Source organism: Neolamprologus multifasciatus, chromosome 12, assembly GCF_963576455.1.
Source record: "Neolamprologus multifasciatus chromosome 12, fNeoMul1.2, whole genome shotgun sequence".
In the NCBI taxonomy this organism is placed as follows: domain Eukaryota; kingdom Metazoa; phylum Chordata; class Actinopteri; order Cichliformes; family Cichlidae; genus Neolamprologus; species Neolamprologus multifasciatus.
This window is the reverse complement of record NC_140450.1, coordinates 1,827,857-1,853,384: the sequence shown is the minus strand read 5'-3', so window position 1 is coordinate 1,853,384 and position 25,528 is coordinate 1,827,857. Positions and strand designations below refer to the sequence as shown.

The 25,528-nt window shown below is 44.2% G+C and overlaps 1 protein-coding gene across 5 annotated transcripts in view; it reads right to left on the bottom strand.

The window, feature by feature from the left end:
* kank1a (KN motif and ankyrin repeat domains 1a) overlaps positions 1–25,528 on the bottom strand; it is a 65,442-nt gene that overhangs the window by 32,303 nt on the left and 7,611 nt on the right. The window contains exons 1-2 of one of the 5 annotated variants that reach the window (XM_085179953.1): positions 2,120–2,904; positions 7–53 (exon numbers count right to left, since the gene is read on the bottom strand). The exons of 3 other annotated variants lie outside the window; for them this stretch is intronic. In XM_085179953.1, the coding sequence (XP_085036079.1) occupies positions 7–34 (28 nt within the window). In that variant the 5' untranslated portion in view covers positions 35–53; positions 2,120–2,904. Of the gene's footprint in view, positions 1–6; positions 369–2,119; positions 2,905–25,528 lie in introns of those variants that run through there. One more of the 5 variants, XM_085179952.1, reaches the window with a different exon arrangement.

Below are 25,528 nucleotides of genomic sequence, written 5' to 3'. Positions count from 1 at the left end.
ACTGACCAAAGATCTCCCACATGTCCTGTTCCATGAGCCGCCAGAACACAAACCTGCAGGAAGTAGCAGGAAATCCTCAGGTGAGGAGAGAAGGAGGCGGAGTCTATTTACTGTTCAGCTTTGCACCACCACTGTGGGAGAAGCCATCAATCCTGGAGTCAGAGCATCAGCCTGCTTTTAATGCACTATAGGCCTTAAAACGGTCACAGGTCGCTTTTATGAAACTGTTTCCAGGAGAAAATATAAAATAAAGACGCACTAATTTAAAAATCAGCGAGTACTGACTGACATCAATATCTGCAAATTTGATCTGCTAATGTTTTCCTGAGTAAAGACACTGTGAGAAAGAGACTCACAGGAATAAATAATAAAAAGCGAAACAATAACTCTGCAGGAATGAACTGATAATTCATAAAATAGCAATAAAACTGAAAATAAAAATATTTTAAAGGATTATTTCTGACATCATTCATAATAAATCAGAAGATTGATCAATTAACAACATAACCTATAAAATAAACAGTAATCCAAATAATCCAAACATGATCTACTGAGGTAAATATTGAAGTTATATATGAACTAGGGCTGCCACAAACGATTATTTTGATAGTCGACTAGTCACCGATTATTTTTGCGATTAGTCGACTAATCAGATCATCATCCATTGGACGTAAAACATATAGATTATTGCACCAGCAGCATCTGCTCTTATATAACTATCATTAGCTTACAGCTTTAAGTGTTTTTTTTTAGTTAGCACAGACCTTAAAGACAAGATGATAGTTTATTAAATTTTAATGAAATCTGCAGATTTTTTCAGTGAAGTTTAATAAACTCCTTGCTATCTAAAATATAACAGGACACCGGAGTAAATTCTCGAGCATCTCACACTTCTGATAATCAGCTGTCTGCTTGAGGTTTATTCAGCTGTGTAAAAACTATAACTTTAATCTCAGCCAAACCGATTCACTCAGGAACAAATAAAATACTAAAAAAAAGCCAAACAATAACATTTAAGTTATCTAAGTGACTTATATATGTTTAACCTGAGTAGCGAAAGACGGCGGTGGGTTTGAAAACTATTAGCCGGGAGTCCGGTGTTCTCACGGCTCTAGTTAGCCTAGCCCCCGGCTAGCTATCGAGCTAGTGGCTAACAGAAGTCTCCGAAAACGTCGGAGCGCTTTTGAAAATATGTGGTGTCTTGATAAACTGAGCAGATATTTGAGGTTTACACAGCTACATTCTCGCCTAAAAATATGTTAAACGTTTATTTTGTGACCCAGAAAGAATAATAAGAGTAATATTAAAACTAACTAGCTGCCACCATTGTTGGAAACTGAGCTGGGCTGCGCTATGAATTCTGGGACACAGCTTCTTCTTCTTCGGGGTTTAACGGCAGCTGGCATCCTTGTACATGCAGTGCTGCCATCTTCTGTTTCAGTCCGTTATTACACTCTTAAATCCTACTACTTGTTCCTGTGTCTTTTGTGATCTTACAAAGCTTCAAACGACACGTCGACTATTAAATCAGTCGTCGACGATTTTAATAGTCGACTAATCGTGACTAGTCGACTAATCGTGGCAGCCCTAATATGAACAAACATTTAGTGTTGCTGAGAGAAGTCTTTATAAACTGAGGCCCTCTTTGGGTCCAAGTGTCTTTAAGTCTGTATAAACAGATATTTAACCAAAGAATTTCTTTAAAGATATTTTATTCCTCTTCCAATTTGAATTTTTCCATGTTTTGCAAAAGCCTTTAATATAAAACATGCTCATCCTTTTTTTTTTTTTAAATGAGTGACACGAAGCCTCCTGTGAGGTTTTTAAGGTCTCGTCTGCACATTCCTGCAGTTAATGATCGACATAAACTCAGTCTCTGACATTTTCATGATTACTTACAGAGTTTCCCACCCACACTTCAGTGCAAGCTTTAAAAAAATAAACCAGAATCAGTGTTTGTGCAGCGTCGCACAGGGTGAAGCTGCAGGTGGAGGCCTGAGAGCTGACCCAGAGTCACACCAACCACAAACAGGAGTTCTCACACACACACAAACACTTCAGACATATTAACAATAACCACAACAGTGACACCTCCCGTCATAATAATGAAGCTGCTTACCTGCAACTCTCATTCTAACTTCCTGCCCCTTGACGCAGGTACAAACAGAGCGAGCAGCCCTCAGACACGAGCCTGCACCGAGCAGCCCTCAGAGAGAGAGCTACGTTTCACGGCTAAGATTAGACGACTTCCTCAGATGACAGCCAAACGATCCGAGTCCTATAAGAGGAAACAGGACTTTAAGGCCGTTTGGGTGGAACGACCCCTCCGCTGGGCCTCCAGGTGAAGCGCGTAGTCGGCCGGCGTGGGTAAACACCCTCCGCCCTTCAGCTGAAGCGCAGCTAATGAGCCGGGCAGCTGAACACAATGGAAAACCTTTCAGATGGTTGCACATCGACCAGCACGGCAGCGTTTCTCAAGGTGAAGACAGAAGGGCGAACAACAAAAAGCAGCGCCGTGGATCAGGGCTGATGTGGGACAGCAGAGGGTCAAAGGTCAAGCTAAGCAAGAACCCGTCACATTTCTGCCCACGGTCAACAGAAAACTGATTTAAAGTATTTGGAAGTAATCAGTGAAGAAAAAGAAATAATTCAGCTGAACTCATCTTAACCACACATTTCATTATAACATCAGACCACACAGGATAAAAACACTCCACAGAAGCACCCACTCAGGATCAGACCTCAGTGAGCTGAAATACTCTTAACCCTTTAAGACCTACCATAGAACCAAGTCTGCCAGAGCTTATATTATATGTTTACATGCTGTGGAGCCATTTTTGGGAGCATTTCAAGTTGCTATACATCAATACAACCATTACAGCCTAGATTTTAATAATATGTCTGCATTAAGTGCATAGTAATTACAAATTGCAAAAAGGTGCAATAAACTACAAAAAAATGTAAAATCGTTTTTGTTTTTTTAACATATATTTCTAGTTAGAGAAATTTAAGAGGCTTATCCCTCAAAACTGTAAATACAAAAAAGTTGCACAAAATAGTTTCCCACCACAGGAAATTTATTTTGAGTGTCTTCATAGTTTTATTTTTGAAATACACCAATTTTTATACACTGCAGGAAAAACGAAAATAAATATTATAATGCAAATTTGCAAAAAAGCAGCATATGCATCAAAATAAACTATTTCCAGCAGTGCAATATGAGTCCTAAGCATCCCAGAAACCACACAGAAAGTCATAAAGTCAAAGATGGCTCCACGTGCATCTATCTAGAAAAATAAAACCCAGTGTTAATCTACTCAACAGCTTCAATGACAAACAACTACTTCTTTTAATCCCCACACTGGTGCCCTCACACACTGGTGCCCTTACACACTGGTGCCCTCACACATCTTCAGTCTCAGCCCTGCAGCTCTGACAGCACGCTGGCACATCCCACAGTTCCCATTGCCACAGTGTTACCAGTTATTATAGTTTTAAGTGATCATATAAAAAACTTCTCCCACTTACAGTAAAGGTATCAGAGTAAACAGCTGTGAAATCGTGACCTGTACGCTCTCTAAGGCAGAGCGTCTGCGGTCAAACTAAATACAAAGCCCATGTTTGTCAATAAAATCTTGACTTCTGCTTCATAAACTCCACATTATATTTTTAATCTCCGACATCCTTCAGCTTTAAGAGGAGCCAAATGTATTCAGAGTCCGACTCTGAGCCTGTGAATCAAAGCTTCCCATTTAAACAGAGCCTCACTCACCGCGCTGACCAGGACAGATCCACGGGCTGATCTCAGGAGCTTCAAACTCCTCGAGCAGGAAACTTTTGAGCGCCGACGCAAACCGGACCAACCCGTTTGGTTCCTTCTCAGCTGTTAAATAATTTTCAAGCATGCAGGCACACCTCTGAGCAGCGGCAGGTGTGACTCCTCTCCACCTGGAGGTGCGTGTCTGCGTTTGACAGACACACAGCTTCATTATTTACTGTGACAGACACCTGACGAGCTACACAAACAGACGCACGAGCATTCAAACAGCATGCTGTGGCGTGCTCGAGTCGGTACACATTACCCTCTAGAAGGCTGAGCTCTTTAAGTATTCGAGTACAAACAGCCAAGAGAAAGGTGAACGAGCCCAAGAGCACTTCAGCAGAAGCAGGTACAGGTAGAAATGAGCTCTGCATTCAGTGCAAAACTAAAACGTCCACTCAAAACTGTGCCTGGGTCCACCATCTTCCTCTTCTCTGCGCACAAAAGTAATCTGATTACATCAACACAAAGCTGTTGTTTCTAAATGTTTTCTAAATGAGTATGAAGTTTATCTTTAAATATTACTTGACTTTACCGAATTCCCCTCTTAGTGAAGTGAAGCTAAACCAAACAAACAAAATGTTAAGAAAACACTTTGTTTGGATTGTCAGTCAAACAGGAAGCAGCGTCTCCTATTTAAGATTCCAGGAAATCTAATGAAGCATGTTTGTTACTGAAGGAAATCCCAACGTGGACGACTTTCATTTAAGGATAACGTTTTGTCCTTTATTCCTGGAGATGGCGTGGACGGGAAGGACATGTTTTAGTCTTGTTTTTGTTTCAGGAATGACAGAAAAAGGTCAGTGAACAGTTTTAAAGTTCTTCATCACAGTTTTCAACCGTGCGGTTATTATTAATAATAATGGAACTTTAAATGTTATTTTACTGAACAATGAGTTTTATCATACACGCATCAACACATTTTAACCCTTTAAGACCTACCATAGAACCAAGTCTGCCAGAGCTTATATTATATGTTTACATGCTGTGGAGCCATTTTTGGGAGCATTTCAAGTTGCTATACATCAATACAACCATTACAGCCTAAATTTTAATAATATGTCTGCATTAAGTGCATAGTAATTACATAAATTGCAAAAAAGTGCAATAAACTACAAAAAAATTGAAAATTGTTTTTGTTTTTTTAACATATATTTCTAGTTAGAGAAATTTAAGAGGCTTATCCCTCAAAACTGTAAATACAAAAAAGTTGCACAAACTAGTTTCCCACCACAGGAAATTTATTTTGAGTGTCTTCATAGTTTTATTTTTGAAATACACCAATTTTTATACACTGCAGGAAAAATGAAAATCAATATTATGATGCAAATTTGCAAAAAAGCAGCATATGCATCAAAATAAACTATTTCCAGCAGTGCAATATGAGTCCTAAGCATCCCAGAAACCACACAGAAAGTCATAAAGTCAAACATAACTTTTAAAAACACCAGTATAGGCTCATGAGGCCCTTGATGGTAAAAAACTACATTTCCGCGAAAATGACATCACTTCCGTGACTTCCAGGTCATGGCAGACATGCGATAGTTCGCGCTGACGTCTATTCCAATGTAGGAAGTGTTACAAACAGCTGATCGGATCGGCAAAGTGTGTTTCTGGAATATTATGTTTTTGTTGCTGCAAGTGCTTTTTATGCAGTTTTTGCAAAGCTATATGTGGAAGGAAACTGTGACCGAGGACAAGCTGATGGCATAAGATGTAAGTACAACTCCTCCAGGTTTCATATGCAAAAAAAATTATTGCGCTAGCTCACGTGGTTGCAGAGCTACCGGGATTTAAAAATAGTTACGCAAAACAGAGCGTGCTGCTCTGACCGGCTTTAAAGGGTTAAACATCAGTCACTCTAATGTGGCTTTAAAGCACAGACGTGAAAACAATGATTCTTCCTAACAGTGACGTCAGGCTCGTGGTGATGCCCGCCGTTATCGTCAGAACATTCACGCGTGCCATGCATCACATCGACACATATAAAGACGTTCGAGCAGACAGGATGTGGTGCCACAGTTCACATTTTCCACTGCAGTAAAACAAAGACTCGAGGCTTTTTTGTGTGGACAGTAAACAGAACGAGAAGTTAGCAGAGGGCCGTTAGGCTGCAGACCCGCTGCGCTGAATATTCAGCAGAGCTGTTTTTCCCCTAATAAAAGCAGAGGCTGCAGCTTTAATGGAGGGAAAAAGCCTGAAGAGGAACCGGGATGTTTTCATTCAGATAATCAGGAAAAGCTCAGCAGCTGCACGTGGAGCATCGAGTTCACCCTACTTTTATTTTTTCATGTCCGTAAGAATTAAAACGTAGAGCAAAGTTACACTGAAGGAAACGGCGTGCTCCTGTGCTGCAGCGCTAACGTGTGCACGAGCGCAAATGTGACTAATTGCAGAACAAGCAGTAGCTGCTTGTCATCTCAGCTCTGCATCTGGGCCTCATTAGGAAATGCCTTTGAAGCTTTGAGGGGAAGCTGCTGTGCCGACCGTGGAGAAGAGCCGGGCGAGGAGGCCGGGCGAGGAGGCCGGGCGAGGAGGCCGGGCGAGGAGGCCGGGCGCGCTGACGAGCGCTACAGTTTGGCAGCTGCAGAGCTGGTTCTGTTCAACTGTTCACTTCACTTTGATGCAGCCCAGTTTGACTCTGGAGAGCCTGTGATAAAGCCTCTCAATTATTCCACCAGGGAGGGAGGACCTGGAAGAACCAGAGGATTGTGTCCCCTACTTAGCACTTTTAAAAAGAAGTCACATGGGCAGAGGGAAGACAAAAGCAACGACTTCCCATCTTCAGGGAAGCTCAGGAATCTTTTCCAGCAGCTGATTAAGATTAGAAGAAGTTCATGAAACAGAAGCATTAGAGGCTAAGAGTGCCAGACTGTGGCATCAATGCTGAGGCTCACAGAATCAGTCAGGCTGGTACACGTGAGCTCAACATAAATTACTAATTGAAAGAATAAAGACGGGCTTGTGTTTTTGCTTTTCCATAGACGTCTCTTATGGTGACGATCTTTGGAGAACAAACTCTTTGGACCTCAGTGACAAACAGCAGGCTTGCTCTTGCTCTTCTTAAACATCCATGAGTGTAAACTCCCAGCTGATGAGCTCCCAAAGACACGATAAACACGACGACGTTTAACAGACGTAAAGTTCAGCAGCTTCTTTAAAAGACGTGGAAATGCTCACACACACAGATCCAGGCTTCATTCAGGCGTCTGATGCAAATACGAGCAGAGATAAGGTCTCCGTCAAACAAAGAGTGCAACACAGCAAAAGACAGTGAAAGCAGCCATGTTGCTTCATCAACCTATTTGCAGTGGAGCTGCTGCCTCGCTCCTTTAGGGGGCGCCACAGTGGCTCATCTCCATCTCACCATGCTCACCATGCAGCATCCTGTCACACAAACCCTCTGCATGACCTTTAATCTCCCTCCAGCCTGTCCAGTAGATCCAGTCTCTCCTCCGCACGTGTTCAAACCAGCTCAGCCTCGCCTCTCTACGATTGGTCCTTTCCCACTAATCTGCCTCTAACTTAGTATTGCTTCTGAGGAAAAAGAGGCGTTCACAGAGCATCGCTTCATGCTGCTTTCGTAAATACTACAGCCTGAGAACGTCAGTGATCACCTGTCACTGCTGTGTCTGAGGGCACCGGTCAGACAAACACACTTTAACTCACCCTGAAAACACTGAGGTCAGCTGAGCCGACCTGCAGAGACTCCTGCTCCTGTATAATCACACATGGAGTTATTTTGGTGCAGACGCTTTCAACTCCCTGCTATTGTTCCTCCGAGCAGCCACGAGCCTCGTGCTCGGGGATAAACACAGTGCTGGAGAACGACGAGCATTTCCTCCACTGAGGCTGGAATTATAGAAGTCAAAGGAAATTATACATGCAGGCCCTGTCATTACGCTCCCAGCCATCGCTCATTCCTCGCTCGCTTTATCTCGTTCATAAAAATCTGAGCAGCGTGCACGTGGAAGTCGGCCCGGTCACTTCAGAAGAATCAGTAACTGAGCACAAACTGGAACCAGGACTTCAGATCACAGCACATCTGTGTCACACCTGCAGATCTAAATCCAGCATTTTTAAATCTGCACCATACCGCACGCGCTTCGAATTCCAGCATCAGCTGTTCGGATGCTTTGAAATTTGGGAAAGGTATCGGCAGGAGTGTGAGACGAAGCTGTCGCTGGTTCACTTCTTCCAGACGTTAACCTGCACTTATCAGACAGACAGCACTGCATTTTAAACCCACACTGCTCGGTTTAAATTAGTGCCTCCAACCTTTCATTCATACTCGTTTTTGAAGTGTACTTGCATATCAAGAGTTCAGTGAACCTTTCACCACAAAAGGAGTGTAGCTGTGCTTATAACCGAAGCGTTTAAACAAAGCAGAACAGGCCATCCTAAAAGTATGCAGATCTATTCTAGTAACAGTCACAGTGCAGGCTGTTTGTGCTCCGTGCTGCATCAATCCTTCATTTAGTCTGTTCAGTTATATTGTGTTTAAACTCAGCGCTCAAGTGGCCAAGCACCGTGTAAACATGCAGCCATTAACCCTTTAAAGCCGGTCAGAGCAGCACGCTCTGTTTTGTGTAACTATTTTTAAATCCCGGTAGCTCTGCAACCACGTGAGCTAGCACAATAATCTTTTTTTGCATATGAAACCGGAGGAGTTGTACTTACATCTTATGCCATCAGCTTGTCCTCGGTCACAGTTTCCTTCCACATATAGTTTTGCAAAAACTGCATAAAAAGCACTTGCAACAACAAAAACATAATATTCCAGAAACACGCTTTGCCGATCCGATCAGCTGTTTGTAACACTTCCTACGTCCATCAGCACAAACTATCGCATGTCCGCCATGACCTGCCCGAAACCGGAAGTGACGTCATTTTGCGAAAATGTAGGTTTTTTTTACCATCAGGGCCTCATGAGCCTATACTGGTGTTTGTAAAAGTTATCTTTGACTTTATGACTTTCTGTGTGGTTTCTGGGATGCTTAGGACTCATATTGCACTGCTGGAAATAGTTTATTTTGATGCAGATGCTGCTTTTTTGCAAATTTGCATCATAATATTTATTTTCGTTTTTCCTGCAGTGTATAAAAATTGGTGTATTTCAAAAATAAAACTATGAAGACACTCAAAATAAATTTCCTGTGGTAGGAAACTAGTTTGTGCAACTTTTTTGTATTTACAGTTTTGAGGGATAAGCCTCTTAAATTTCTCTAACTAGAAATATATGTTAAAAAACAAAAACGATTTTAAATTTTTTTGTAGTTTATTGCACTTTTTTGCAAGTTATGTAATTACTATGCACTTAATGCAAACATATTATTAAAATTTAGGCTGTAATGGTTGTATTGATGTATAGCAACTTGAAATGCTCCCAAAAATGGCTCCACAGCATGTAAACATATAATATAAGCTCTGGCAGACTTGGTTCTATGGTAGGTCTTAAAGGGTTAAACAGGCCACCCCCACCGCACTGACGCTCAGCGTTCACGTTTGAGGTTTTAGTTCAGATGTTAATGAAAACCAACATCTGTGTGCGCACACGGCCGAAAACTGACATTTAGCTTGTAACACATGATGCTAACATGGCATTGGTGCTACACAGTATGTACTGTAGTTTAGCTAGCGCCTAATAAGGGTAACATTGTGTGGCAGCTCCTAAATATCGTGTTAATGTCCTCTTCACAGCCATTAACAGAAAATGCAGCTTGTTGGGGTCTTAAGCTTTTTTCCTATCATTGCAACTGTGAGTGCCCACAGATGCCTTTAGCCCCCCAGTGTGACTCCTCGTCATACCCTCCACCGCAGTAAAGCCAAGAGAGGACGACATGGTGCAGAAGTGCCTTTGATTGCTGTCCCTTTATTTTAGGAATCGACTTTATCTGCTTCAGCCATTTATCTCGACAGCTGCTCTGCAGAGGTTCAGAGTCCCTACAAAGGAATTCGGTGCAACACAAACAGCAGAGCCTGCAGGTCTGTCAGGGTCCCTCCTCCTTACAGCTCTGAACAAATAAAGAAATTAGACCTTGAGGGCTACAAAATGAAGAATAAGCTCACAGCTGAGTGAATTTGGTGTTTATTACACTGGCATATGCTTTGTCTGCCAGGACCGAGAAACTTCAGCTCTGCTCTGATTTATTCGTCCTGATTGGCTCTTTGGCTGCAGCCAAAGAGCCAATCAGCTGCTTTAAACATGCCAAAGTTGCCAGGCTCTAAACTGTCCGTCTTTTATTGCTCGACGCCTTCAGTTTATTTGAGTTAATAATTTGTTTGCAGTGAGAAAAACATTTAGCTGCACCAGTAACTGTTTTTGGATGAAGCCGTTTACACCTCGGTCTCGCTCGCCGCTCCTCCAGCACCGAACAACTAAGAGGGGAAAGAAAACTTTACTGCAGACGCTGTGGTTCGCCATTAATCAGCCTGTTCGCCTCACTGCCGTCCTGAGCACAGATTTAAGAGGTCACCCAGTCTTTGCACTCACACTAAGCCTTCCTGCTGACAACACTGCCCCCTGCAGGAACAAGACTCTGCTCCAGGTTACTGCTGAAATGCTCTCAACCACGTTTATAAGAAGATGTGAAATATAAAAACAAAACGCCACAGATCAACACATCCGTCTCTCTGAGCTCTGAGTTAAAACTGTGAGCTGCTTTTACAGAAGACGCCGTCTCCCCGGATCACGGTGTCCACTCTGGTTTTCTGTTTTGGAAGTGGCCCTTTCTCTTTACCCCCCCACAGGTCCTCTGTCCGGCCTGCTCTTGACCAAGGACAGGCTGGAGCCGCTTATTTGTTCAGCTCTTGAGTGGAGTCACTAAGGCGGAGTGGAGCTATGGGCCAGTGAACACCGCCCCTCACTCGCAGCCGGTGGGGGCACCAACTTACTTTAAATGACATGCTTTGCACAGAAGTTGTTCTCCATCTAATGGAGTTCACATCTATGACCAGAACAACAAACATGACTGAACATTTTAACTTTTCTAGACGTTTCCTGCAGAGCAGTGAGAACAGTTTACTTTAAAACTCATTGTTCAGTTCAAACTGGTTTTATTGGGCCATCGTGATTCAGCACACAGATCACTGGTTTGTTCTCGTGTTACCCAACAGTGAAACCACATGAATGAGCCTTAATTACAAGGCGTGTTATGGACTCACCTTTACTTTGAAACTCGTCGATCACCTTTAATTCAATAAAACAAAGTCAGCCAACCACAACGTAAACTCCAAACATGTGAGCGGTGTAACGAATCAGAACAAAGACAAACGTCAGCCTTCAGGCTTCTCCACAAACACTAACGTTTTGGTGCGAGCCGCGTGGACACCTTTACAGCTCACACGTCTAATCTGCACTTCTGTGTTTGCTCTGAACACGCCACGGCGCTCAGATGCAACCTCCAGAGAGAGGCGGCCCCTCCCACAGCTTTCACTCGTGCTGTCAGCTCGCTCAAAGACGCATTGTGGGAGAAATTCCGACTTAAGTGCTCCCGTGTTTGCTTTTGTGCCAAGCGAGCCCACTCTGACGACCTTTTGGAGACGGACCAATGAGATGTAGCGCTGCCTCCTGCGCTGCCCTTCTCCTCTGACAGCTGCCGGACAATGAACGACAAGCTAATTAAAGTGATCACAACATGTGGTGGAGCGAAGAAGCCAGGAGACGCCAAAACGAGAGGATAAAATAAAAACACGAGCTTCTTTTAAAGAAAGAAACAAACCCTTCAGGTATTTTTCTGCAGTTTGTGTTACTTGAACAGAAACGATCTCAGGAATATTTTTGGAGGCTGTAATTATTAATAAACTACTTTTCAGCGAGCTTCAAACACTTGAGCCGGTGGGCCAATGATGGCGTTAATGAGCACTGAGCTGGATCACAGCCAGGGGAGGGCGGAGGAGAGCTGCAGCTGTGGTGTAATGCACAGAGATGCAGGTCAGCTTCCTCCCTGACCCACAGTAATAAGAGATATCACTCTGTCACACAAGCATGTAAGCTAATGAGCTGCAGCTACTGCTGGAAGCTGATTTTGCATGTTGCTGAGTTCACACCTCCTGTTTTTGGATGTTTGCCCCTCTAAAGCCCAGAACTACATGCTGCATTTTTAGGAGCATTTCAAGTTGCTAAATATTAATTATATCCCAAATTTTAATTTTATGGACTTAACGCATACATATTAACTACATAAACTGCAATAAAGTGCACTAACCTACAAAACAAAATTAAAAATAGTTTGTTTTTGTTACATATTTCTACTTACTCTCCCTCAAAACTGTAAAAGCGAAACAGTTTCCAACCACGGAGCGTTGCCGCGCCGATGGGCTTAAAGCAGGAACGGGACCATCTGCATTAAATACAAGTTGAGTTTTTTCCCAGAACTGGAAAAGAACTGAAAGCGAGCACAGACGAGAAGCGCTCGCAGGTCCTTTAGGTTCGATGATGCGGACGGTTATTTTTATTGACAGCCTAAACTTGTTGGTTTCTCCCCAACATTAAACAGATAAAAATGTAATTTTGTCAGGACCAAGTAAAACCAGCAGGTGATGTGTGAGCATCACTTACTGACACTTAGAATAAAATATATTAACATGCTTTATTCAGTATAATCTTAAAATAAGAAACTGAGTCCATAAATTCAGTCTTTTGTGCAATTCAAGGTGTTGCCCCCTGGTGGCCATTAGAGGAACACAGTTTAAGACATGTTCCTGGTTAGAATGGGGACAAGGATCCGCCCCTGGGGGCTGGAAAGGCTCAGAGGACTGATCCACTGGACTTTCCCACCTTCAGTTGTCTTATGGAGTCTGTTTGTTTGTGCAGGGTTTAGGGGGGCTAATACACTCTTTCACAGCGTAAAGTTCATGTTACACATTTCCACAGATACGAGGCCCACATGCTCCAGACAACTGCTGCATTATCAGACAAAAGTGTAGGTTTAAGGATCATGCAGCATGGAAGAGAAAATAAACTCTTATCAGCACGCTTTGAGCTGATGGTCATGCACTGGTGTGTTTACAGGTGCAGCTTCTTATTGGTGGAAACCTTAAAGAAATCTGCACAGCTAACACACATTTGTGGAGTTTCTAAAGCGACACTAAGAATGCAGCTGCTTGTTCTTCAGAAAACACATGAAAGAAAGTGCGCAGGCTGTGGAGATAAAAGCAAGAGCGGGTTCAGGGTCACGAGCAACACACCCACACCCACAGCCTGGTATCTTTCACTCCCCATCAGTCTGTTTTCACATTCCTTTTCTAAGCCGACCTACATCTCTGAATAAAACTTTGTCTCAAATAAAATGGACCTATTCAACTTTTCCTTTGTACATTTAGGTCATTTTGTGTTCAGGCACAGAAGCCCACCAACCCGCATTTCAATCCTGTTTACGAGGAGCAGCCAATCAGAAGAAACCCCGATGTGTAACAGAAATAAGGTTTATTTGGATTATTTTGAACTCTGAATCATGCAAAGCTACTCTGAGTTTAGCAATTCCAGTTTGTAACTATTAATTAGCATAACTCACCTTAAATAATTACAGCACTTGAACAGCTGTAGCACCATCCCACGCATTGATTAGAAGCACTACAGCAGCCCTGCTGCACTTCACTGTATCGTCAAACCACCATAAAGCTGTTACAACCGACTCCGGCTGTGTGTTTATGAGGGTTGCTTTCAGAATCAATCAGGACTCCCTGAAGAGGCCGTTTTTATCTCTGGGGGCTGCAGTCCCAGCTGTGCCACGGCCCAGGTCCCGGGAACAAAAGACACCTGCCAGATTCAGGCTTTCAAGCACACGGGGAGCATGAAACCGCCTCCACAAGATAAAGCTTTTTTCACTGAGCACTCGGCTACTGAAAGCAGCTGGCCGTTCAGTTTGATAGAAATCTCCTCATGACTGAGACGTGAACAGAAAGCAGCGAATCACTGTGCAAACAACAAGCACGCAGGTTTTAACAAGCAGCCGAAAACTCCTGAAAACAAGTTTTCATTTCCCCCTCACAACAAAACATGCAACGGCCTTACAGTCAGGAAGTATGAAACGGCCTCACAAACACCAGTTATGAAGTAGCATCAGACCTGCTGCTGCTCGTATGTGGACTGTTGATAATCATCTATTGTAACTATGACTCCAGGAATCAGCCTTCGGGCAGAAGGTTAGCTGCCCACACATCATCAGTTCTCTGCAGTCTCACCTGGGCTCGGACAGAATACATGGAATTGTTAACGGTACATGGACTGGTTCTTGTATAGCGCTTTTTTACTCTGAGCACTCAAAGCGTTACACAACTTGTGCATCCTCCCATTTGCAGAGGACACACACCGATGGATGCATCGGAGAGCTACATGGGGTTGGTATCCTTGAGCAGGATAGGGAACGAATCAGCAACCTTCTGGTTAGTAGGCGCCCTGCTCCACCTCAGCAACTTAAAGATCATTTAATGGCCTAAAAACTCCCTTCACACTTTTTCTGATATTTCAACAGATTATCGGTCCAGTCTGGAGAAGCTGGAACGGATACTGGAGACAAAGTGCTGATTTATGGGCTCCTGTCATGTTAATAATGACACCAAGCGCCGGCAGCAAGGCGGGGCGCCGGCAGCAAGGCGGGGCGCCGGCAGCAAGGCGGGGCGCCGGCAGCAAGGCGGGGCGCCGGCAGCAAGGCGGGGCGCCGGCAGCAAGGCGGGGCGCCGGCAGCAAGGCGGGGCGCCGGCAGCAAGGCGGGGCGCCGGCAGCAAGGCGGGGCGCCGGCAGCAAGGCGGGGCGCCGGCAGCAAGGTGGGGCGCCAACAAAATGTGTGAGGTGGACTGAGGAGGACGAGCTTGACTGCAAATAACAGTACGCAGTCGAGTTGCACTGAACCTAGAAGACCAGTACAAATAAATCAAATGAATTCATATCACATCTCACCATCATCACCATCATCATCACATTAATAAATCCCAGGTTCTTAGCTCTCAGGCTGTTAACCACTCTACAGCTCACACCTGGTCAGAGAGCAGTGAGTCAGTTAATGTGAGTTATTACAGATCCTGTAGTTCAGCTTATAAATAAAAGCCTCAATCTAAATGTAATGTAGAATATATTAATGTCCATCTGCTGAGCGCGTCCGCCCCAGCTGGTGCAGACGCTGGCTGCCTTTGTGCGCTCTTAGCCGGCCTCATTGTTTGTCATGGAGAGGTTAATGTGGTGACATCAGTGCTAGGCCTGATTAACTGGCTTTAGCGTCATTTGTCATCGGGGATATCGAGCATGCTATCTCGGGGGCTGGCCGTTATCCCTACTCGGCTACTGAGACGACAAAGCAGCCTAAATACAGCGATTAAGAGTTTATTCTGGCTCCCAACTGAGGGGTCATCTGGAGAAAAGACTCCTCGTTTATATGATCACAGCAACGAGAACGTTTAGTAACAAGGAAGGTGATCGAGGCTCCCAAATCCTGCATTTAGTCCCCATTAATTCAGTGTTCCCTCTAAAGCTTTTCACTGACACGAAGCACTCGTGTTTGCCAAGAAGAAAGAGGAACTCAAGGATGGACTTGAGAAAAGAAAGAAGACGAGAGAGGAAAGGAGGGAGGGGGCAGGCAGGGAGAGAGGATTAATCCCATTAGCTAAATGATTTGTTCCACTGAGGGAGGGGGAGGAAAGTACGGGGAGAGAAGGGGGGTGTTTTGACAGTAATGACCAGGCACTAACCTCTCCCGTTTTCCCTGTTAGCATCAACAGCGCTTGAAGCCGTCCACACATCACTTGACGCCCTAATCTGGAAGTCTAATTTGTTCCCAAGAGGGAACAGAAAAGGAACCACCAAATAAAAGTGGGGGACACGCCAAATTCAAACAAAACCATGACCCACAAAAGATAAAACCTCCCAAACAAGCTTTAAAAAGTCTCATTATCTGCTTCGAGATCAAGTTTACACAATTTAAATTTAACATATACGATTAACAAGAGTAAAGCAGAGCGTTAACATCAGCGCTGCGAAAGAAATCAACAAGCAGAGCCAGAAAAAGGAATCAGTGAGAGGTGCAACCTCCAAGCCTGACAGCACGGCTCGTTACAGCAAACCTCAGCAGCTTCAGGAAGTCGTGAAACACCAAATGGGCGTCTGGCTCAGCGAGACGCCGCCCCAGGTGAAGACAGACGAGACGTGGACGGCGTCTGCAGAGGACATCATCAGCGATGTTTAACAAACACAAACCGGTCCGAGTCGGAAAACTTTCACATTTATTTTGCAGCTAGTAAATCAGGCGACACTCCTGCACATCTCTAAACATTCATAACATGAATTCAGGGCTAAGACTAAGTTCTGGACATTTAATGCAGATTCATCTGCACGGCACGGTCGGGCTCGCGTCGGATTCCCAGCCATCGCTGGGTGGAGGAAGTGGGAATAACTGTGGGACTAACTAATGACTTCCGTGTTATCCTTTTCATTATCTTGGCCTCGCAGGGTCACAGGCTATGAAAACAGTAGCATGCCTTCATAGGTATAATGCAACACATTGTATTGTGTTGGCAGTGGAGGGCTGAGGGGGCGAGGAGGGGCGGCGTTCCCAGCGGGAGTCATCCCGGTCAACAATAGCAGCAGCATTCCTCTGGAAACACTGTGGCATTATGGAGGGCGTCTGTTCGCTGGGAGCATCGCCACTTCCACCAAAACAAAGGGATCAACTCATTCTGGGAATTTTTTGTGTCACCTTTAGGAATGACAGAGTAACTTTTGCTGTCCGGCTTTTCCTACTTGTGAACAGTCATATTTGCTAAACTGACGGCGTGTTTTGACAGCAGTGAGTCAAATTCCCACACTCGTCAATCCGTCTTTTCCAAGAATGCCTGCCCGAATATTTCATCTCAGCTTCAAGCATTTGTTTTGTTTCTGGCTTGTTGAACTTTGCTGAACATTTAGACTGCAAACGTAAACTCAGGTGTAGACCTGTGTTTGTCCTATCAGAGAAATGTTGCTGTAAATACACGATACTGTATGACAGATGTAGGGTTTACATCACTGCTGAATCCTCGCTGCAGTGCATTTATTGCATTTACACCGGTGACTCTGCATTACTCTGCAGACTGATGAGACAATCTGAGCTCTTCCTGTTTCAGTAAAAGTTAAACACAGGAAGGAGAGAAGACTTCAGACCCGACAGCGGTCGTGTCCAAATTCATGGGCTGCATCCTCTTGAGGACCCGGTCTTCGTGGTCTACGTGGGCCGGGTCCTCAGGAGGTCGGGTAGGCCGGAGGTAAACGGCTGGGGAAATTGGACGGTCTAGCCTTCTGATTAGCGTCACCGCTGTCTCGGTGGAGTTTAATAAACTCAGCCGTCTGCTCCTTGCTGTCTAAAATATGACAGGACACTGGAGTAAATTGTTGACCGTCTCACACTTCTGTTTAATCAGTTTTCTGTTTGACGTTTAGTCAGCTGTGTGAAAACCAAGGAGGAACCCACCCGGGGGATTAATAAAGTTTTATTTTATCTAATAACTTTAATCTCAGCCAAACCGATTTACTCACGAACAAACAAAACACTGAAAAAAGCCCAACAATAACATGTTTAGGTTGTCTAAGTGACTTATATATGACGTTTAACCTGAGCAGTGAAAGTCTGCGGTGATCTGAAAATGATGTGCCGGGAGTTGTGCCGTTCTCGGCGGCTTCAGTGACCCTCGAGCTCCCGGCGAGCTATCAATTCAATTCAATTCAATTTTATTTATACAGCGCCAAATCACAACAAAAGTCGCCTCAAGGCGCTTCATAGATACAGAGAAAAGCCCAACAATCATATGACCCCCTATGAGCAGCACTTTGGCGACAGTGGGAAGGAAAAACTCCCTTTTAACAGGAAGAAACCTCCAGCAGAACCAGGCTCAGGGAGGGGCGGGGCCATCTGCTGTGATTGGTTGGGGTGAGAGAAGGAAGACAGGATAAAGACATGCTGTGGAAGAGAGACAGAGATTAATAACAGATATGATTCAATACAGAGAGGTCTGTTAACACATAGTGAGCGAGAAAGGTGACTGGAAAGGAGCTGGTGGGTAGCAGATGTCTCTGAAAACGTTGAAGCACTTTTGCAAATATGCGATATCTTGATAAACGAGCAGATATTTGATGTTTACACAGCTACTTTCTCGCCTGAAAATATGTTAAAAGTTTATTTTGTGACCCAGAAAGATTAATAAGAGTAATTTTAAAACTTAGCAGCAGCCGCCATTGTTGGAAACTGGAGTTTGGCTGGGCCGCGCTATGAATTCTGGGATATGATAGGCCACGAAGGACACACCCGACCCATCCTTCAAATTCGGGGAAAAGGAGGACGCATTGGTCGGCTGCATTCGGAGGAGTCTACGAATTTGGACAGCCTTCGGCGCGTCGCTGTGACGTAATCGGTCTACAAATGCGGCCTCAGGAGGAAGCAGCCCATGAATTTGGACACGACCAGCCTGTAAGTGCATCAGAGATCAGCCTCACACTTTGAGATGGGGGATTTTCTCATCATAAGCCCTGAAAACAGGACTACACACAAACATGCAGCATCCATCTTTAACGTCTGAACTAACGTCTGAACTAAAATGCAAATCTGGTCTTGTTGCTGTTGAAGTAGCCAAAGTAACAGGAAGCTGTTTCCTCAGGAGATTATTGTCCTGCTGTGATGAATCTCCTCATAACTCCAGCTGGGTGTCCAACCTTATTCTGACTTCTAACAGAACAGAGTTCATTATGAATTATAACATAAGCTTCTCTAAAACAGAGGCCAGGAGGTACAGCTCACGAGCAAATATTGACTCGAATGTTGGCCTGTGCTCTTCTATTATTTCAGCTTCACTGCAGGGCAAGAACAATGTGGGAGCAGTCTGGTGGCAGATGTCACTGAATATGCAAAAGACAGGAAGGACGAGCAGATGCATCAACCAGTGAAAGCAGATAAAACTGATACTGGTGGAAATCTGTGGCCAAAGCCTGACAGGAAACAAAACTCGGCCCGTTTCTGTTTAAAATGAGCTCAGTGGAAAAGTGATCGCCACGCTGCAGCTCTGAAGTGGCTCTATCAAATAAATCCATTAAGCTGAGACGCCACAAACACACTCTGCGACTTCAAGAATCAACCTCGAAGCAAACAGACCTGCAAAAATAAAACTGGACAAACAAATTGATCAATTTGGAGGATTAACATTAACTACTTGGCGTTAGCTAAAGTCTACTCCATTCATCTCTCCGATTCCTGTGGCAGCAGGCTGCATCTGAAGCATCCCATGACCCCAAGCCAGATGACCCTCTACACAACCCCGAGAACTCCAGTGGGTTCTGGGTGTCATCTGTGAGTATTCCCACAAAAACCTCCAAGAGAAGCATCAAAGATCCACCTCAGCTGACTGCTTCGGACATATTAGAGCAGCAGCTGCTTCAGTCATCTGCACTCTTCACCCGAGCTCCAACGCTGGACCGAACCACCCGACACAAGATTTCAACTACTTGGATTCTTGACGTTACTTTTTCAGTCATTTGCAGATTTCATGTCCAGAGGTGGTAAATTTGCAATTTCCCCTCATAAACTGCCACTGCATCATCCTGGAGGGGTGTGTTGGCATGGACAGAGGCTCCTGGCAGGGTCTCCCAGGACACACAAATCCTAAAGGAGGGACCAGACTAAAAGCATGCATTTACAAACTACAACGTGGGACATGATATGGAAACTGGATAATACGGTGGCCCTGAGAGGCCAAACGGACTGCAACTTCAGAAAACACTTGCAAAAAGAAAAACGCTGCAAAAGAAAAACGCTGCAAAAGAAAAACACTTGCAAAAAGAAAAACGCTGCAAAAGCACACACAACACAACGGAAATGTTTCTGGGGAGACAATAACCGGACGGAAGCAAGTGTTTTTCTTTTTGCCGCATTTTTCTTTTTGCCGCATTTTTCTTTTTGCAAGTGTTTTCTGAAGTTGCAGTCCGTTTGGCCTCTCAGGGCCACCGTAGGATAACTTGTATGGAAGTAAAAACCAGGGCCTGTAGAGCCAGTGCAGGGAGGGGAGCCTGCAGGCATGTGTCTGGTACTCAGGCTTGAATTCACTGGGCTTGGCCATGCATAGCCAGAACAACGAGGATCCTCTACCCCGAGGCCTGACCGCTCCCAGGAACAGCCATTATGGTCAAGAGTATTGTGGGTCGGGCAGCAGGCCTGTGTGTGACCCTCAGCACTGCACTGGGGTCTGGATGTGTTTAAAGAACAAAACCAAGGTAATCGTACAGAACATGGGAGAAAAAACAAAGTCAGATCGTCCCAATCTTCACGTGCTAACCACCGAGCTCCTGCTGCTAACACGCTCCAGCTAACAGTTTAAAAGTGCAGTAAAGACACAAACTGTTCATAACAATTAAAAAAAGTACAATAAAACAAACAAAGTGATTTCAGAGCAGCAACAGAAAACATCAGCGCTGCCATCAGCCAACGCGCTGAAACAACTACATGCTCTCTGCTTTGAATAAGCAAAGCAGCTCCACTTGACTGTGGGTCACTGACACGTGACATCTTACGAGCCCCCCCATCCAGGACTAATGGTTACTGTGACTACCAAAGTACAATATTTACAGTATGATAAGACAGATGTTCACGACTGCAGCTTTTGAATACGAGCTTACGGTTACTTCTCCCAACAAAGACGACGTTAATCGAGCGAGACCATTTTAAACAACGACAAGATCAGAGATTTATGCACAACATCACCCAATTACTGCTTTGCTAAAACCTTAAATCAACAAAGCCGCGTCCCGATGGGTAATTTTCCTTTCCCACAGCGTTACCGTCTGAGCCGTGAGATTAGAACAAATAAAACTAATTACACAACGCGCAGCATCCAACGTCAGTGAGAATGACTTCTGTTTACTCAGACAACAAGACCATCAGTGGATTTCAAACATGTCCTTAATGAAGAACATTCACATCTGTGAGTTTGTTCCATCTAAACGATCTGTGGCACCACACACACGCCTGAGGATGCAGGTGTGCAGCAGTCTGTAGATTGATGAGTAAAGCTTGTGCATGTCTGTTCCTGCCTAACGGATGATTAATTTCCTCATATGGTTTATAAAACCAAAGAATTAAAGAGCTGAAATGTTACATCATTCCTAACAAGAACTGAATCTTTGGAGTTTCCGTCAGTCGACTCTGAGATGATCACGCAGGAGGTCTCTGATGGACCTGCATCCACTCCCATCTTCACACGTCATCCTTCTCAGCTGCTGTGGATCAGAAGTATGCAGGACCTTTAATGCTCTCCACTCACAGGGGAACGGGGACTGGTATCGCCATGGTGATGTGCCCGTCACTTTGTGGAGGCTGAAACCTGAGAGGATGCCGGGCCATTAGAGAGCCTACATCACCCCACCGCAGCGACGAGGACACACACAGCCAGACGCTGTAAACCGGTCGCTATAGTAACACCATTTCAAAGTTCATCACTATCAAATTTATCATCGACACTCGTCCCCACTTCAAAGCTTAGGCGTGGAAGCGCAGCCTCGTATGAAAACATGCCCATGTGTGCCGACAGGAACATTAACCAGCCCAGATAAGATCAACAGCAGCAGGGAGTCGAGCTCCACTGTAAACAAAGCCCAGCTGACCGCAACAGGAAATGGTTTACTGCTGAAGTTTACAGTGAAACGCCCGACTTCCTTCAGGACGGTGTTTATACACCAAATCAGAGGCATGTAACCACAGACAGCTTTTATGAAAGCCGTCTGGTTGGGGAGGTGTTTCTATATTCACGGAGCTCCGTCACCTGCCTGTGGAAACTTCCTGAAACTGATGCAACGACCACAGCTTGAAAGAGTTCACTGTACCGGACCGAAGGTGCTCCTCGCACTTACGCGCTTCACTGTCGATTTGCAGGTTTGCACAAATGGCTGCCATCTGTGTTACAAACTGCCACAATTTGTGACGCTGCAAAAAAATTCCCAAATGTTCGGCTGATTACTTCCACAAGGATGTAAAGCATACAAAGAGTTTCCTGCCTTTCCTGCAGCTTGCAATTACAGTAGATCTGATAAAGTGACCTGATACAGCCAAGAGGACAGCTGCTGTGCAGGGTCTGTGGGGGGAATCGTAACCCACATCTTTGCCTGTTCTTAAACTACATGAAGCTCCACAGACTGTCGGCCGTGCTCTACACATCACATTTAACCCTTTAAAACCGGTCGGAGCAGCACGCTCCGTTTTGCGCAACTATTTTTAAATCCCGGTAGCTCTGCAACCACGTGAGCTAGCGCAATAATTTTTTGCATATGAAACCAGAGGAGTTGTACTTACATCTTATGCCATCAGCTTGTCCTCGGTCACAGTTTCCTTCCACATATAGTTTTGTAAAAACTGCATAAAAAGCACTTGCAGCAACAAAAACATAATATTCCAGAAACACGCTTTGCCGATCCGATCAGCTGTTTGTAACACTTTCTAGTTGGAATAGACGTCAGCGCGAACTTTTGCATGTCCGCCATGACCTGCCCGAAACCGGAAGTGACGTCATTTTTGCGGAAATGTAGTTTTTTACCATCAGGGCCTCATGAGCCTATACTGGTGTTTTTAAAAGTTATCTTTGACTTTATGACTTTCTGTGTGGTTTCTGGGATGCTTAGGACTCATATTGCTGCTGGAAATAGTTTATTTTGATGCATATGCTGCTTTTTTGCAAATTTGCATTATAATATTTATTTTCGTTTTTCCTGCAGTATATAAAAATTGGTGTATTTCAAAAATAAAACTATGAAGACACTCAAAATAAATTTCCTGTGGTGGGAAACTATTTTGTGCAACTTTTTTGTATTTACAGTTTTGAGGGATAAGCCTCTTAAATTTCTCTAACTAGAAATATATGTTAAAAAACAAAAACAATTTTCAATTTTTTTGTTAGTTTATTGCAAGTTATGTAATTACTATGCACTTAATGCAGACATATTATTAAAATCTGGGCTGTAATGGTTGTATTGATGTATAGCAACTTGAAATGCTCCCAAAAATGGCTCCACAGCATGTAAACATATAATATAAGCTCTGGCGGACTTGGTTCTATGGTAGGTCTTAAAGGGTTAAATGAGACAAATGAATGCTACAGGTACAGTTGCAGCAGGTACAGGCTGCGTCTTTCACTTTCTCACCTGAACTCCTTTTGAGGCTTTTCTGCAATTTGGTCCTCAAGTACTCGTTGCCAAGTTTAGGCAAGACAGAGATGTGGCAGAGAGGCACCAGCTCTCTGCTCATGAAGGATTTTTCCAGAGAAACCAGGAGGATTAAACGTTGAGGATTTACAGATAAACAGATGCACTAGTTAATCACCATCAGCTCAGTGCTGGTGCACAGTTTTTAATTATTAAACTAAACATAATGGAGTAGTAGGGAAACCTTGCCACTGCTAAAGCCATACAGCACATGTAGCCGACTACACCTCACAGCTGAGCAGATGGTGGTGCAAAGTCACACAGTGCCTTCAGGTGAGCATGTGTGAAGTCAATTACCCTTCATTTACTGATGTAATCAGATTTATTACTTCTGTATTGACCCTAAAAACAACTCGAGCACTGTTCAGGCTTTGATGTGGACTCAGATGTAACTCTTATCACACAATCTCAGTGACTGTGGTCATCCTGAATCAACACGCGGTAGGAAATAAAGTCCTCGTGGCTCTTCTTTAACCGCCTCCATCCATTCATCTCATCGCTTGTCTACAACCACTTGTGGCGAGGCCACAATGCAACTGTGTTGTGCATCTCTCAGTTCAAAAACATGCTAAAAACCACAAGGTCACATGACTGAACACAGCATCACTCTGCAAGTGATCAGGAGGAGGTTGGTTTTGAAAGCAGCCTGCGTCTCATTAAAGATGCCAAAACTTTTCAGACAGCTGCAGAGCCGCGAGAGTCGGAATGTGCAGAGTGGCAGCTGCAGACACAACAGACAAACCACCGCCCCCCCTCGCCCAGCAAACCGGCTGCACCCTTGAACCGGTTCACACTAACAAGCTGATAAAGTGAACGACTTGTACTTTGCAGCATTTAACATTACATGCTCTCTGCAATCAGACTGCAGCGTTTAACGCAGGTTTATCTCCCGAGCAGCTGCAGTAACACCGTCACACAGCGGCAGCATCTCCACACTCAGACTTCACCGCGTTCCTCCTGGATAATCGCTCGAAAGAACAAACAGTTTGTTTACACGCACATCAGCATCCAAGTTCTGGTCAGATAATGGTAAATCTCATGTGACATGAGAAATGTGTAAGAACACGATCCAGTCTCTGATCATCTGAGCAGTTTGTGCACCAACATCAGAGTGTAAATCTGAACTCAAACCCAGGTTACAAGCTCACTGGCTTTCCCAAACCATGGATCAGATGCTTACATGAACAACACACCCAACACCCAAACTGTACTACGATTAAGACTGCCACGATTAGTCGACTATCAAAATCGTCGACGACTGATTTAATAGTCGACGCCTCTTTTGAAGCTTTGTAAGATCACAAAAGACGCAGGAATAAGTAGTAGGATTTAAGAGTGTAATAACGGACTGAAACAGAAGATGGCAGCACTGCATGTACAAGGATGCCAGCTGCCGTTAAACACCGAAGAAGAAGAAGAAGCTGTGTCCCAGAATTCATAGCGCGGCCCAGCTCAGTTTCCAACAATGGCGGCAGCTAGTTAGTTTTAATATTACTCTTATTATTCTTTCTGGGTCACAAAATAAACGTTTAACATATTTTCAGGCGAGAATGTAGCTGTGTAAACCTCAAATATCTGCTCAGTTTATCAAGACACCACATATTTTCAAAAGCGCTCCAACGTTTTCGGAGACGTCTGTTAGCCACTAGCTCGATAGCTAGCCGGGGGCTAGGCTAACTAGAGCCGTGAGAACACCGGACTCCAGCAAATCGTTTTCAAACCCACCGCCGTCTTTCGCTACTCAGGTTAAACATGATATATAAGTCACTTAGATAACTTAAAAATGTTATTGTTTGGCTTTTTTTAGTATTTTATTTTTGAGTAAATCGGTTTGGCTGAGATTAAAGTTATAGTTTTTACACAGCTGAATAAACGTCCAGCAGACAGCTGATTATCAGAAGTGTGAGATGCTCGAGAATTTACTCCGGTGTCCTGTTATATTTTAGATAGCAAGGAGTTTATTAAACTTCACCAAAACAATCTGCAGATTTCATTAAAATTTAATAAACTATCTTCTCCTCTTTATTTTTAGTTAGTTAGTTATGATAGTTATAGATAGATATAGATGCTGCTGGTGCAATAAGCTGTACGTTTTACGTCCAATGGATGATGATCTGACTAGTCGACTATCAAAATAATCGTTTGTGGCAGCCCCAACTACGACCATGACTCAAGCTTCCTGTTCCCCCACATCTCCTTCTGATAAAATAACATCCACTGGTCCCAACTTTAAACTTTAAAACCTGCACCAGCAAGTTTTAGAAACTAAACGCAACTTAAAAAACCAAAACAATAATACAACAACAGCTGTATTGGTAACTGCTGCACCTCTTGTTACTCACTCAGAAACCTCAGAGTTTTCCTGTAAAAGCATTTCACAGAGCTGCAGCCGGCACAGAGCAGCCAGCGCTACCAGAGAGAACGAGGGATTACAGCAGAGACGTCACCCGGCGCCGTCTCACACGGCAGAGCCAATCGCAGCCCGGCCACGCAAACGCTGAACACAC